This window comes from Phasianus colchicus, chromosome Z (genome assembly GCF_987193195.1).
Source record: "Phasianus colchicus chromosome Z, bPhaCol1.hap1.1, whole genome shotgun sequence".
Taxonomy (NCBI): Eukaryota; Metazoa; Chordata; class Aves; order Galliformes; family Phasianidae; genus Phasianus; species Phasianus colchicus.
Genome location: NC_143476.1, coordinates 66,384,978 through 66,400,489, shown reverse-complemented (window position 1 = coordinate 66,400,489; position 15,512 = coordinate 66,384,978). Strand labels below are relative to the sequence as shown.

General features: G+C 43.6%; 2 protein-coding genes across 2 annotated transcripts in view; one reads left to right on the top strand and one right to left on the bottom strand.

Annotated features, from left to right (window-relative positions):
• Positions 1-5,211: 5,211 nt before the first annotated feature.
• On the top strand, positions 5,212-6,931 carry TMEM252 (transmembrane protein 252). The gene is made up of 2 exons (XM_031610328.2): positions 5,212-5,504; positions 6,493-6,931. Exons 1-2 carry the CDS (start codon positions 5,227-5,229, stop codon positions 6,746-6,748), a joined length of 534 nt encoding a protein of 177 aa, XP_031466188.1. The 5' UTR covers positions 5,212-5,226; the 3' UTR covers positions 6,749-6,931.
• A 4,038-nt stretch (positions 6,932-10,969) lies between these two features.
• PGM5 (phosphoglucomutase 5) overlaps positions 10,970-15,512 on the bottom strand; it is a 68,137-nt gene continuing 63,594 nt past the window's right edge. The window contains exon 11 of the mRNA XM_031610312.2: positions 10,970-12,521. Within this exon, the coding sequence (XP_031466172.1) occupies positions 12,432-12,521 (90 nt within the window). The 3' untranslated portion in view covers positions 10,970-12,431. The remainder of the gene's footprint in view (positions 12,522-15,512) is intronic.

Genomic DNA, 15,512 nt, shown 5'->3' with positions numbered 1-15,512 from the left:
CATCAGTACCTGTGATTTGTAATGTGATAGTATCTGATATACTACTATGGGTTACCAACTGCTTCTGTTACATTCCACATATTTCCATTAAAGTTTCATTTTCAAATTTCCTTTTTAACTTTTTTATTTTAAAATGTTGCACTTAAAAGATACTAATAGAGACTGTGTTTGTATGTCACACAACTTTCATTAACATGTGTATGATTTCACAGCATAATTCTAAAAACCAGTTTGTGTGAAAACTGCATTACAGGTTTCAACAGGATACATGGTGAGCAATGACCTTTTCAAGTGAAATGCTGATTGCAAAATAGTCACCGCGGTCAAATCGTATGGTGGAACATCCATTAAGTTCATCTCTAGTCAGACTTCCTAAGAATTGCTTTTTGTGCGTCTGGACTGCTACCTTTTGACCTTGGTCTTCAGCCAGTTCTGCTCCACAACCTTTACACTGTGCTAACTACTCTCTTTTCCCACCTGACCCTCATTAGCAGCAAGTTTCTTCCTGTTTTGTAAGAGAAAAAGGAAATCTGCTCATCCAGTCTGATGCAGCCTGTGGTACTCATTGCCAATAAAACAGCCTAGCTGACATGCAACAGGGGAGTTGAAAAAGGCCAGGAATGAACACTGAAGAAAATAAAGCAACAGGAAATAAGAAAAATAACAGAACCCTGAAAATTATATTGTGGGGCTACTCTAGGCCTCTCATCCTTCATCTTGGCTGACTCCATAAGAGTCATTCAAAGACGTCTAAAATGAAGTGCTGTGTTCAGCTCGAGGTACCAATAGCTTGTGGACATTGACTTAACTTTGCCAAAACCGGCAGACTCCTACAGCTTGCAAAAATGGAAAGACCCACAAACACAGAACAGCTGTCAAGCCTGCAAATTCCCCAGGCCAAGAGCTCCGTTCCTCCTTCCTCACTGCGCCACGAAGGACAAACCCCATGCTACCTGCTCATTGCCTGTTCATCAACACAGTTATTTCAGTGAGTGTTATATGGAAGCTGAAGCTGAAGCATCGCAGAAGATATGAATTACAGCAATGACATGAGCTTCATTAGCAGTCCTGAACAGCTCAGTGTTTCTGGTTGCATAGTTTGAAAGCATCAAAAACCCACAGAAGTAAAGAGAATGATTTTGTAAAGTTATGTATGTTTAGCAGGTAAGGATAAAGTGCAAAATATATGGGAAAAATGCCATGGTACTCAGCTGGATCTGCTAGCTTACAGGGCAGAATGAACTGCAGGAAGAATGTACCTGACTGTATGGAACAAGGAAGCACAGAGCTGAGGGGCACTCAGAGACAGCCACACGCCAGCAAAAAGATGGGCTGGGGTCTGTGCACTGGGCAGGGCCATTGTGAACCTGCCCAGCCTCACGTTCCTGTGGGTGCCTGCAGCCCAGTGCCAGTTCCCCCGCACATCCTCGGCTCCTGCCACCCTCACGGACATGGCCAGCTTTCAGCAACCTCCTGCAGCATCTTCCCCAAAGGCAGCAGATACAATTCCCCTTCTTTTCTGCAAGAGAATTACCACTAAAAAGAGATTCGGAGGAAAATCTGCTTAGAGCCTGGTCTCCTAAAATCTTCAGAAAGGTTTAAATCTTCATAAAGACAAGGAGTAGGAAGTGAGATGAAACCTTGCAAACTTTATATGACAAAAGTGGCAGTGGACCAAAAGTACTTGCTCCACCCTGTTTGCCTGTGTCCCTTCCCACCAGGGGGACTGCAAATCCCTTAGGGCCAGTTCTTGATCTTCACCAAGTGACTCAGCAGTCGGTATCTGCCAGGGCAAGGATCTGCTGTCTTACAGCATTCTCTGCAAGAAGAATACAAATGAAGAGCTGCAGTAATGCTGAGCCCTATTTCTGCCTCCATTAGGAAGAAGCATTACCTCAGTAGTTTCACCAGTGGAGCATAGCAAAACATCATGACTCATCGGTCATTTTCAAGGTGTTCAATTGCCAGCCTAAGATGTTTAATTAATTAAATAGAAGTGTTTAATTAAACAATTAGATTGTTTAACTAACCCTGCAATGAAAAATAGCTTAGTCTCAGTTTTGTAGCTGACAGGTGTCTAGGATTCTAATTCTAATGTCATTGTGGATCAGGCCACGCAGAGAGAAAATAACTTCAGCTGAGACTGAAATTAAGTAATATTTTAATTTTTCAGCCTTTCAGATGCCCATTCAACAAAACGGCCAGATTTCTAGAAATTGGCATGCGATGGTTCCTTTCCTGGGCCCAGTAACAATACTGACTGTAAGAGCAATGGCTTCTATTTCGCTGTCGGTGTAAGGCGCAGCATCCCAAAGACAACAGAGTTTGGTGACCTTTCTACCTTCTTGCACTGGGACCTTCTCAGAGAAGAATCTGTTGCCCAAGTGTGAAGTCACTTGCACTGCTGTAGAGGAGCTCTTGTGTGGTAACTTTGACTGTGCACCATCTCAGGCAGGTGCTCGGAACCACAATGGAGACAGCCTTTGTGCACTCTGTTGGCTTCTCCATTCCTGTGGGGTGTCAGGTTGGCAAACTGCAACTCTCTGACACTGTTGAGTGTGGTTCTATCTTGACAGGACTGAGGAAACAATTTTGTTGCTCAGAGAGCTGCTTAGCACGCAGTGCAGCAGGTGATACCTCAGGAGGAACATTTCCCTCTTTATCGATATCTGTATAGGTACAGAATGTATCTACATATCTAAATACAGATTTACCATCCACACTGTCTAATCGTGTTGACAAGACAAGGCAGAATAGTTTTAAACTAAAAGAGGGGAGATTTAGGTTAGATGTTATGGGAAATTTTTCACTGAAAGAGTGGCGAGGCACTGGCACAGGCTGCCCAAAGAGGTTGTGGGTGCCCCATTCCTGCAGGCACTCAAGGCCAGGTTGGATGCAGCCCTGGGCTGCCTCAGCTGGAGGGTGGCAGCCCAGTCCATGTCAGGAGATTGGAACTGGATGATCCCTGAGGTCTCTTCCAAACCAAGCCGTTTTATGATTCTGTGACTCTATGATTCTATGACTTTATGTCCATTCTTATGTCCATGGCTTTGAGACAGTTTTAGGATCAGTTTTGTGAGTTTATCCTCCAGAGTTGCTGGAACACAGCTTCCAAATGCTGTTCAAGCTTGCAGCACAGGAGCTGAAGGTTTGTGGGTATCACCATGGATGTGCAGACAAACTGAGACTTCACAGAATCAGAGAACTGTAGGATTTGAAGGGACCTATGGAAACCATTGAGTCCAACTCCCTGCTAAAGACAGTTCCCTACAGCAGATTGAATAGGAAAGCATCCAGTCAGGTCTTGAATACGTCAAGGGAAGGAAACACCATTGCCTCTCTGGGCAGTCTGTTCCAGTGCTGCATCACTCTGACAAGTATTTCTTTGTGCTTGTGTGGAATTTCCATTAGCCACCAAAAACAATCTGCCTCCATCACCTTGATTTCCACACTTAGATATTTATATCTAGTTGTGAAATTGTACCCAGAACATGGTGCTCGGTGGCTCAGCATCAGATGAAGATCAGAGATGATTGGCATCCAGTGTGAGTCAGTACTGGGACCGGTGCTGTAGGCTGAATATGAGGAAGTCATATTTTATACGGGTGGTGAGGCACTGGCCCAGGTTGCCCAGAGAGGTGGTGAATGCCTCACCTCTGGAGGCATTTAAGATCAGGCTGGATGAGGCTCTGAGCATCCTTGCCTAGTTGTAGGTGTCCCTGCTCACTGCAGGGGAGTTGGACAAGATAGCCTTTAAGGGTCTCTTCCAACTCAAATAATTCTGTGATTCTATAATAAAAGCACCAATATAGAACACTCCTCTCGTTTAAGATGGAAACTTAAACAAGATGGGTATAGGAGAGTTCAAATTGAGCAAGCTTGACTGTAAGCTACAGTACCACAAAGGCAAAACATTACTGCTCATTACAAAATATATGCAATTCAGAGGTACATGTGGAGGAGTTTTTCTTGTAATGAAGACTGAAAAATTAACTTGACATTAGGTTAGGGTGCATTCTCATTTCTAATTTCTGGATAAACTTTACTATTATTATTATTATTCAGTAGGAAATAGCTTAGCAACTAGCACACAGTGGTGAATCCCTTAGATAAACACTTGTAAACAGTGTTGTCCATGTATCCACACACGCTGAAATGCTGAGCAGCCTGGATGTGAACTGTGGACATCTGTCCTTCTGGTGTCTGCAGGCAAAGATGGTGACAAGCCCAGGAATACTTTGAACTAACCCACCTCCTGCCTGGGGTGAGCACTGAGGGCCTTTGACCACATGGTGGTACAGGCCAGACACACCTGGCAGAGCACCATAGAGATAAGCAGGTAGTTAACACCTGCCTTCCGAGTTACATCATATAAAGATATATGGAAAGATATCAGAGGCTCAAGGCACCTCATTGGAATGTAAATGGCAGATTTCTGCATCCGAAGCATTCTGGAGATTCAGTGTATTCAAGTACTTCTGTGAATTGCTGTTGTGCACAATGATCCTGAGATATTAATCTGTGATGTCCTCATACCAGATGCTGACAAGAGCATAATAATCAGTGGGAAGGTTATTTCCTTGTCGGAATAACTGAGCTGAGAGCATACAGTAAGAGAAACCACATGCAAGCATGAGCTTCAGGAAACTATGTGCAAACATGAATTCTGAATACCCATATCAGAAAATATAATTAGGTGACAGGAAATACGACCTGCTGGGATTTTGAGAAGGCACTGAAGGGCGGGAAGCAATTGTCTTAATTCACATGATTTATCATATCAGCCATAGGCTACCTGGCTGTCTCTCTGACCTTATCTGCATCTGAACAGTGCTTTGTGTTCCTTTTTTTGTTGTTGTCGTTCTTTTTAAGACAGATAGATACAGAAGTTGTTGTTCACCAACCAGCAAAGTGTGTAGCCACTGTTCATTGTGATGAATGCAGCAGTTCAGTAAGAACTCCAGAGGTAGCAGTGGCAAAAAACTGGTGCAGGAAGTTTGTTTGCTTCCCATCAGTAAGTTTCAGATTACAAATTAATCTCGAAAGAGATTATGAGTATCTTGCAGAGTTAATGAGTATCTTAAAATTGTCTGTTTCTCTTAATTGTTCAAAGGCCAGTCAGTGCTGAGGTGTATAAAATACTGCTGCACGAAGATGAGAAGCACAGCTGAGACAGTCAGCAAACAAACAGCGGGTGGGAGCTTTGTGCTGTGTCTGCTGGGAAGCATGAAAAAAGTTGTTTTTTCCCTCATTCGTCTTTCTGTGCTCTTACTCAGTTTCTCCATCATTTGCCTGGGAATCCTTTGCATCTACACACGTTCTTCTGCATGCAGATGCGGGAATAGCATGTTGGTTGCTTACTGCCTGTTAGCTCTGGGACTCCTGCTCCTTGTGACTGGCGTTTTCTGGAGCATGGTCCACGAAGCCATGAAATATGGGGGCCTCAGCAACATCTTCACGAGAAACCCTGGCCTTACAGAGCTCCGTGTCAGCACCATAGACAGGTATGTGCTACAGAACTGCTGCTGATGAATGTCAAGGGAGAGATGCTTAGTTTTAAACATACTGTGAGAATAGAAACGCAATGCAAAAGCCAAAAGCAATACAGAACAGCAAGTAAGGTAAAGTATATCCCTGAAAACATGGCAGGTTGCACAGAAAGCTCCAAATCCATTCATAGAGGGAGCAGGTACAGCCACACTGACAGCAATGGAGATCCTGCCAAAGCATCACTCAGTAGTTGCACTGCAATGGACCGCCTGGGTTGTGTCCTGCAGGCTGTGCTCCCATGTCACTATTCTAGCCACTCTGCTCAAGGAAGTATGCAGCGAGTTACAGCTCCCTATATGGTCCTAGCTAAAGTATTATTGCATAATTGTCCCCACTATTTAGGAGCAAAGTCTGATGCTCAGAGAGATGTTTTCTTACACTGACTGGTGCTGGGCCTGGCAGTGTTTTTACAGGGTTACTGGATACAGATTACTTTTCACAGACTGTTATGGAAACCACACCAGAAACACTGGCAATGAGTATTCTGAAAACACTCTGTGTACAACATTCAGCAAATTTTGGTTAGATAAGCAGGAATATGCGATGTGTAATTTAAAACTGTGGAAAATAATGATTATTGTAGTACTAAATAAATAAGCTACTTCAGGCAGCGATTTCTCTGTTTTTCCAAATCAAACTTATCTCTTGCACTTGCTGAAATACACCCATGTGTGTTTGCATGCCTTACATGGGAACTCTCATGTCTGAATTTCTTATTTTAATTTAAAAAGCTTGTGAAGAAAGACACAGGTAGTGAGCCCAGCAATGCCAGTTCCTTTGCACTTATGTATTGCACGTCTTGAACCTTGCCTGAGTTTCCATGTAAAGCTTAAGCCTCAACTAAACTTTGGAAACACAGCAGATAGCTCCTCACCAAGCTCTCAGAGACAATTCACGTTTCACCATGATGCACTTCATTTTGGTTTGCTGCTTTTCCTTCAGGCCTGATTTCTACCCACCATCCTATGAAGACAGCACTGATCCTGAGAAGCAGACCTTCCCACTACCCGTGGCCTCTGCACCAAAAGAGCAAGAAGTCATCAACATTCCACCACCGCTGTACAGCGAGAGCAGCACAGAGTCTGTCAGTGAGACTAACGAGCCAGAGCAGCCCCCACCATATGAACTATCTTGCCAGGTCTTGAGCCCCGTGAGGGAGTCAGATGCTTGTGCACCCTCACAGGACAGTGTTTGCTGATAGCAGACAGGCAGACAAGGGACCTCAGACAGAGCACTGGACAGCCAGGCAGGGATGCATGTCAATGCTGCCTGGTCCTGCATCACCCAGGGCAGAGCCACCCGGCAAAAGCACTGTCTGTTTTCATGTTTGAGTGGAGCTGGAGGGGGAATGCAGAAAGGTGCTCAGCATTTCAAAGAAGAAGGAGGCTCTCAGGTCTACAGGGTTTGCTTAAGGAAATGCCACCCAATGTGATCACAGTGCTTATTCACATGGAAAAAATAGTCACTTCCAGGGGACTTAGAGCAAACAAGCTGTCGGCTATGTCAGGAGAGCATAAGTAGGGTGCATCGAGAGGTGCACCCTGCTGTTACTGCGCAGCCTGCGGGAGGCACTCGCTGGAGGCTGGTGCTTACACAGTGGGTAAGAGACAACCCCTGCCCTCCCACTAGGTGTAAGCACTGATGCTCTGACAGCCTGTCCATTACAGTGTTGGGTGTAACTGCAAATCCTTCTGAAAGAAATGTAATAGTAAGCAGCTCTGAGGAAACAGAAATCAGTGGGAAATCATCTGCCAGCTTCATTGCAACTACAGCTTTAAAACTCAATGCTAAAGCAATTCTACCCAAGAGGCACCAGGGGCTTTGTTACTTAATCACTGTTGTCTGATATCTTCAGTCAGGTAAGGAAATATGCATGCAAGAAAGTTACCTTACAAAATCAGATCCATTAGGATTTGCACGAAACAGGAAAGAAAAAAAAATCCTACTGCTTAATATCGTGTCTTTTGAATTGGACATTTAAAAACCTAACAAGCTGTTTTTTTCATAAAAAGTACTACTTCTTTTTTCTGCTTCCTGTACCACAGAAATACTCTTGAAATGCAAATGCAAACAAATGTTGTATCTCAGAATAGTCAATGTCACTGACAATAGGAGTCATTTCTTATGCTATGAGAAAGATGCTAATGATGGGAAAATCTTCTGAGAGCAGCCCTGCTGAGAAGAACCTGGGGGCTCTGGTAGATGAAAAACATGAGACAGCAGTGAGTGTTTGCAGCCCAGAAGGCCAGTGGTATCCTGGGCTGCATCCTGGGCCAGCAGGGAGAGGGAGGTGATTGTCCCCCTCTGCTCTGCACATGTGAGGCCCCATCTGGAGTACTGTGTCCAGGCCTGAGGCACCCAGTATAGGAAAGATGTGGAACTGTTGGAGAGGGTCCAGAGGAGGGCCACAAAAATGACCTGAGTGCAGTAGCAGCTCTCCTGTACAGACAGGCTGGGAGAACTGTGCTTGTTCAGTTTGGAGAAAAGAAGACTATGGGGATACCACCTTATAGCCTTTCAGTATTTAAAGGAAGATAATAAACAGGAGGGAAATCCTGTTTAACATTTTACAATGATAGGACAAAGGGGGATGGTTTTAAACAAAAGGAAAGGAGATTTGAATTAGATGTAAGGGGGAAGTTTTTCACCGAGAGAGTGGTGAGGTGCTGGCACAGGCTGCCCAGAGAGGCTGTGGATGCCCCATCCCTGGAGGTGTTTAAGGCCAGGCTGGACGGGGCCCTGGCAATCGGAGCTGGTACTTGATCTAGCAGCTGGCAGCCCTGCCTGTGGCAGGAGGCTTAGAACTTAATGATCCATTAAGTCCCTTACAACACAAACAATTCTATGATTTTAAGAAGCTTCATGCTGTTACCAATCCTAAATGTCTTGTGTCTCACAGGGAGTTTTGGCTGAAAGTCCTCGTTTGTGGTTTTACAACAATAGCTGACTTGGGAAACCTACTAATTCACCAGCTTTTGTCTAGAATTTGTAACATTTATAGAAACTGAGTATTTTTGTAGCATGTATGGTTGAAACTACTTGTTTTATTTTGAAGTACTAGCACATGGTAATTTACCAATAAAAATTTGTGAATAAATTTCATATTTAAAACCAATGCCATGTATTCACTTGTATGATACAAGGTGCCCGCGGTTAAAGGAAAGTACACAGTACAAAACCTTAGTAGTTACTACACTTCCTAACTGCTAAACAGACAATCCTATTAGGTGTACAACCTGCTCAGGCCCCTCTCCAAGCTCTCCAAAAGTAGAGCTTTTAGATCTGCTCTTATTTAAGCAGCTGCTTTTTGAATTGCTCTTATTTAAGAGCTGTGAGGAATAAAAATGGGACTCGTAGTTAAAGTACTGGAAAGAGGACAAGCTTGGACTCATCCTTTGTTACTTGCTTCTTTCCTTCCTTCTGTAAAATCACAGAAAAAAACTTGCATCCAGGCCACTGTAGTCAATAATTTCAGATAACAAGAAATATGTCACAGAATCACAGGATCCATAATTGGAAGGGCAGGGATTGGAAGGGACCTCTGGAGATCACATAGTGCAACGCCATGCTAAGGCAGCTTCCCTACAGTAGGTTGGGCAAGGCGGCATTCAAGAGGGTTTTGAGTATCTCCAGAGAGACTCCACAACCTATCCGGGCACCTTGCTCCAGTGCTCTGTCACTATCGAAGTAAAGTTCTTTCCTGTTTTCAGATGGAACTTCCTGTGCTCCAGCTTGTGCCCATTGCCCCTCGTTCTGTCACTGGGCATTGCTCAAAAGACCATGGCCCCATCCACTTGGCATCCACCCTCTAAATATTTGAAAGCATTGATAAGATCCCCTCTAACTCTTCCCTTCCCCAGGCTGAACACTCCATGCCCTCAGCCTCTCCTTGTAAGGGAGATTATCCAGGTCCCTAATCACATCTACAGACCTCAGCTGGACTCTCCAGTAGTCCTCAAGCTTTCTTGAACTAGGGAGAACAGAACTGAACAGCCAGCACTGTGCCCTCGCAGCCCAGAAAGACAACTGCATCCTGGGCCACATCAAAAGAAGCGTGGCCAGTAAGTCAAGGGAGGTGATCCTGCCTCTCTACTCTGCACTGTTGAGATGTAGAGTCCTCAGGACAGAAGCAGCATAGACCTGTTAGAGAATGTCCAGAGAAGGGTGACAAAAATGATCCAAGGGATGGAACGCCTTTCCTGTGAGGACAGGCTGAGAGAGCTGAGGCTGTTCAGCCTGGAGAAGAGAAGGCTCTGGGGAGATCTGAGAGCTGCCTTTTAAGTATCTAAAGGGTACTGCAGGAAAGAAGGGGACAGACTCTCTATTAGGGTCTGTGGTGATAAGGCAAGGGAAAATAGTTTCAAACTAAAAGATTTAGATTGGATATAAGGAAGAAGTTTGTGGGTTTTTTTTCAATAAAGATGATGAGGCAATGGAACAGGTTGCTCAGAGAGGTGGTGGATACCCTGTCCCTGGAGACACTGAAGGTCAGACGGGTCAGGACTCTAAGCACCTGATTTAGCTGTGGATGTCCCTGTTCATTGCAGGGGAGTTGGTCTAGGTAACTTTTAATGGTCCCTTCCGACTTTAACAATTCTGCGATTGTATGTTTCTTTGACCATTGTCCTGATGAGCTAGACTGTCCCTCTCAGCCCCAGTGATATGTGATCTTGTAATTGTTGTGAGCACTGCTGCCATCCAAGCTGTCTGTGAACACAATGTGCTTCTCATGCTGCCACTAACTCTCTTTTAGAAGGACACTTCTCCAGAGGGAAAATGTAGTAACCATATGGCTGTGGTAGGAGGCAATTTCCTCCTATTTTATGATTTAGCTCAAACCACATGATGCTGGAGAGCAGATGCAAGTAGTTTGCATAGTAAAAACCATGCTCCCTCCTTGAGACTACTCAAAACAATCTGCTGCTTCTAATCACATGGGCATTATGCCCTCATTGTTTTCAATAATTCAGTCTCAATTATTGTGCTTTTGTAAACTGCTTAAGTGAGTTGTCAGTCATCATTCCTTATTGCTCCAAAATGGGCCTTACAGCCTCTAGTATAGACTATAATTCTTCTTAAATCATCACCACAGTTAATATATTGTCAATAAGCAGATGAGACTATAGACAGTTTTCTTTAATACAGTATATAAATGCATCTATACTTTTTAGACTATGCTCCCTTTATTTCCTTTATCTCTCTCTTTCCATTTCGCAAACTTGTTTGCTAATTAGTGACGGATACTGAAAAATATCATGTTCTAAGAGAGAAAATTACAAATAAATGCTATCACAATCACAGCTGAACAACACAGGAACCTTACAATTTCCAGACTTGATAAAACTGTGAACCAACAATAGCAGCAGAGGGGTCCCATCTCTGAGTGCCTCAGCTGTTTACAGTCAATCAAGAAGACAGTATAACTGTATGAAAAGCAGTTTTATTAGGAAGCTTGAAAGTGCAGTGTGTCTTGCCAACAAGACAGAAATATAGCATTTCTCTTTATTGTGTACTCAGTGTCACAGAATTTATTTGACAGAAGTGTTGAAAGAAATCAAAAACAATTTCTTTTGCTGCAATGTTATATAAATTGCATTAAATCTGACAGCCACAATGAAATGAAACACACTGCGAAAAGACAGGTGGAACAAAGCCACCTTAAGAAATCATACAAGTGACCACACTGTTCCCAAGGAAGCAAAGCTTTCAAACAAGTCACATGCATAAAGTCTTTGAGTTCTTATGCAGAGCACAGTACTGTAGCTAGAACTGCAGAATCATTTCACAAGCAGAAAAATGCTGATGTCTATATCCCCAGATGTCCTTCTCAGATTTATACCAGGTCATCTTTTAACTCTTGGCACTCCCTAACTTTTTACTTCATGATCCACTGTAAGAAAAGAACTAACAAAAGCTGAGTCCAGCTGCTAAATGGTACAACTTATTTCTATGTAATTCATTAGTGTTTGTTTACATTTCCTCTTCACTACACACCTCACTAGCCATTTTGTGGTAAGTAGAACATGATTATTGCAAAGACTTTAAGAACTTCCATCATAACTTCTTTCTGTAAAATTGCTGAACTTGAAGCAATTGCCTTTCAAACATAATAAGCACCAGCATCATCTTCTGGCATAAGGAATATTGCAAAAGACAGCCAAGATTCTATACCCAACATATTGCTGCAAGGACACAATCAGCTTCTACAGCACAACTGCCTCAAGAGTCAAAAATCAGGAAAATGCAAAGGCACAAGTAGGACTGATATGCTTTAAAAGCAGGGGTAAAAAAATATGGGATAACACATTCTTTGGGAGCATGTGCAAGTGTGCATACAACACTGCTGCCAGCGTGTATTTGTGAGCAACATGAGAGACTGGAGAAGTGATGTCAGATGAGAAAATGCACACTTCACAAAGCTTAGCACAGAGCCCTTAGGCACCAGACATGTTCTGCATACGTCTCTGTAAACCAACAATAAGGATACAAGGATCCCAAACATGTCTTTGCTTTGCAGCTTCTCCCCCCCTCTCCATAACCAAAATTTTTCAATTATTATTGTAGTATTCAAAAATAAGCAGTTTGCCTTTTCTGTCACACTGCTGGCAACATTTAGGAGTTAAGGCCTTTTTCTGTGGTTATATTGCTATCTGAAATAAAGATATTACAGGTAAAACAAAGAAGTCAATATACTACTGTCTTTGGAGATCAATGTAACTGAATATGCTTGACATGACATTGAATTTTTCATTCCACCTCCCTCTATCCCCAAGAAAAGTTTTTAAACCATACAAGGCACAAACAGCTAACACATTTCAGCAAAGTCCTGTCTCTTCCTTGCTGTTTCTCTTTTGGCCCTGGTTTAACAATCCTCCACAGCTTCAGGTGATGACAGTGGGTCCCTTTCTCCCCGTCCTCTCATGGATCTGAGATATTTTCAGTGCGATCGCTATAAGAGGACTCAGCACAGCCTGAAGAGGAAGAAATGAAATGAATTACATACAGCAGAAATATCAAGAGTCCATTTGACACATAGCAGTTTCTGACAGTATGTGGTATTTGTTTTACCCGTACAAACGGTCACACTTAAACAAAAGTGTGAGGAGACAAAACAACTTTGCATGTCATTGGCAACAAATGGGTTGGTGATTAAACTAAGTTATGTACAAGTGTAAGCTGTCTGATACATCACTGTTCAAAAAGCTCCAGATTTGCAGATACCAATGAACTGAATAATGATTGAAATTGAAGTAAAATCTGCTTAGAGGAAATTAAAATATGGAGTATATTGTTGTGAGCAGATCTTGCTGAAGTAAGTAGTAAAATGTGCCAATTTACAAGGATCCTATCATTCCTTCCATCCCACGCCATGGATTAAGGAGAACTGAAGGAAGAGCAAAACATCTCAACTTCCTCTGTCACTCCCCTGAGAACACTCTGACCTATTTATTCTAAAAAATACAGGAAAATTTAACCAAAAAAACCTTACTGATCTAGCTTTACTCTGTTGGAAAGACCACATGGTGAGTTGCAAGAGATCCAGGAGGCTCCTGGAATCCATTGATGACAACTTTCTGGTCCAGCTATTGGACAGACCGACCAGAAGTGAAACATTGCCGGATCTCCTGCTCACCAATGCGGAGGAAATCATTAAAGGTGTTAAGGTTGGAGGCAGCCTGGGCTGCAGTGACCATGCCCTGGTCAGTTCATGATCTCAAGGAGTGTGGGCCTGGCGAAGAGTGGCATCAGGACCCTGAACTTTGGAAAAGTGAACTTTAAGCTGTTCAAAGAATTGCTGGTCAAGATCCCCTGGGATGCTGTCCTTAAAGACAAAGATGTTGAGGAGAGCTGGCTACTCTTCAAGGATGCCTTCCTGAGAGCGCAAGAGCTCTCCATCCCTCTGAATAAGAAAGCGGGCAGAAGAGGTAGGAGACCAGCAAGGCTCGGCAAGGACCTGCTGGGCACACTGAGGGCAAAGAAAGGTGCGTACAAGCTCTGGAAACAAGGGTGTGTCACCTGGGAAGAATACAGGGATGCCGTCTGGACTCGCAGATGTGGGATCAGGAAAGCCAAGGTGCAGGCAGAACTGAACTTAGCGAGGGACATGAAAAACAATAGGAAGACTTTCTACAGGTAGATTGGCCAGAAGAGACAGGCCAAAGCAAGTGTACCTCCTTTGGTAAATGTAAAAGGAGAACTGGCTTCAACGGACGGAGAGAAGGCTGAGGTACTGAATGAGTTCTTTGCCTCAGTCTTCACTGGCGGCCAGGATTCCAGTACTTCTCACGTCCCTGAGCCCTGCATCCCTAAACATCCAGGTGGGGACCGGGGTGGTAAATCCCCCCCTGCTGTGAGGACAGAGCAGGTCTGAGACCGCCTCATGAGACTGACTATGTACAAGTCTATGGGGCCGGATGGCGTGCATCCCAGGGTTCTGAAGGAGCTGGCTGAGGTGGTTGCCGAGCCGCTCTCCATCATATTTGAAAAGTCGTGGCTGTCAGGTGAGGTCCTGGATGACAGGAGGAAGGGTCATGTCACTCCCATTTACAAGAAAGGGAGCAAGGAGGACTTGGGAAACTACAGGCTGGTGAGTTTCACCTCTGTACCTGGGAAGATGATGGAACAGATCATCCTGGACAACATGCTTGGTCACATGAGGAATGAGCATGGGATCTGAGACAGCCAGCATGGCTTTGCCAGGTGAAGGTCATGCTGAACCAATCTGGTGGCCTTCTATGATGGAGTGACGGCATCAGTGGACAAGGGAAAGGCAACCGATGTCATTTAGCTGGATTTGAGCAAGGCCTTTGACATGGACCCCTACTACATCCTTATATCGAAATGGAGGGATGTGGATACTCAATGGATAAGAAATTGCTTGAAAGGCCACAGACAGAGGGTGGTCATCAATGGTTCTATGTCCAGGTGAAGACTGGTAACGAGAGGCGTCCCCCAGGGGTAGATAACAGCAGGACAAGGGGAAATAGTTTTAAGTTGAAGGAGGGAAGATTTGGGTTGGATGGGGTCCCGGGCAGCCTGGTCTGGTATTAAATGGGGAAGTTGGTGGCCCTGCATGTGGCAGGGGGGGCTGGAGATCCATGATCCTTGAGGTCCCTTCCAACCCAGGCCATTCTGTGATTCATTTCTTAAACAAATGCACACTGAGGAAAAAAAAAAAAAAACACCAAAACAAACAAAGCACTCATTGCTTTCAACAAAAAAAACAAAACCAAATCACATGACACTCATTTACAAAAATATCTTAGCTGCTGCTCTTCAGCCAAATGGTTCCAATTACCATTAAAATATCCTGCTGCTTACAATCATACTTGTTAACAGATAAAAAATTATTTTAGTTCTGTCCTCTCATTTGCCTCAACTACACTTTCTTCATCTTGCAGATGTTAGAAAAGAGCATTATTTTTAAAATGGCAAAAGCAAAGCAGAACAACAAGGATGAAGAGACGAAAAGCTGAATATGCCAAATGAAATGTAGGTAAATTTTACATAATTTGGGCACACTCATTTTCCATAGGTGTTAAGTTCACATTTTTCAGTCCACTCTAATCTCAAAAACAAGCTGCCCCATCAGTTTTATCTGTGGAAAGAAATTTGCAGAACTTATCTGGGACAGACAAATCCGAAAACATTCAGAGAATGGCAGTAACATCAACAAGAAGCAAGGCATTCTAGTGAGCACAAGTAACTACTATTCTCTTTCAGAGTTCTCACATTTTTGCTCCGTCTTCTCTTACTATATTTATCTGCATTTTGCATACAACAAGAAGTTCACCAGCATAATTTTGGTCCCTCTCAGCTGTAAATATACAAGTGAATGAACAAGGTGTAACACTCAAAACACAGGGGTGAGTTATTCATGTACATATCATTATTTGTAAAACACTAAGCACTAACCCATTTGTTCCTTGTATTCTGGGACCACAGGGAGGGGCAACGGAAAG

Excerpts from the sequence above, each read along its gene's own strand:
- TMEM252 (XM_031610328.2), top strand. The coding sequence starts at position 5,227 with ATGAAAAAAGTTGTTTTTTCCCTCATTCGTCTTTCTGTGCTCTTACTC. Across the intron at positions 5,505-6,492 it reads CGTGTCAGCACCATAGACAG|GCCTGATTTCTACCCACCAT; the intron begins GTATGTGCTACA and ends CTTTTCCTTCAG.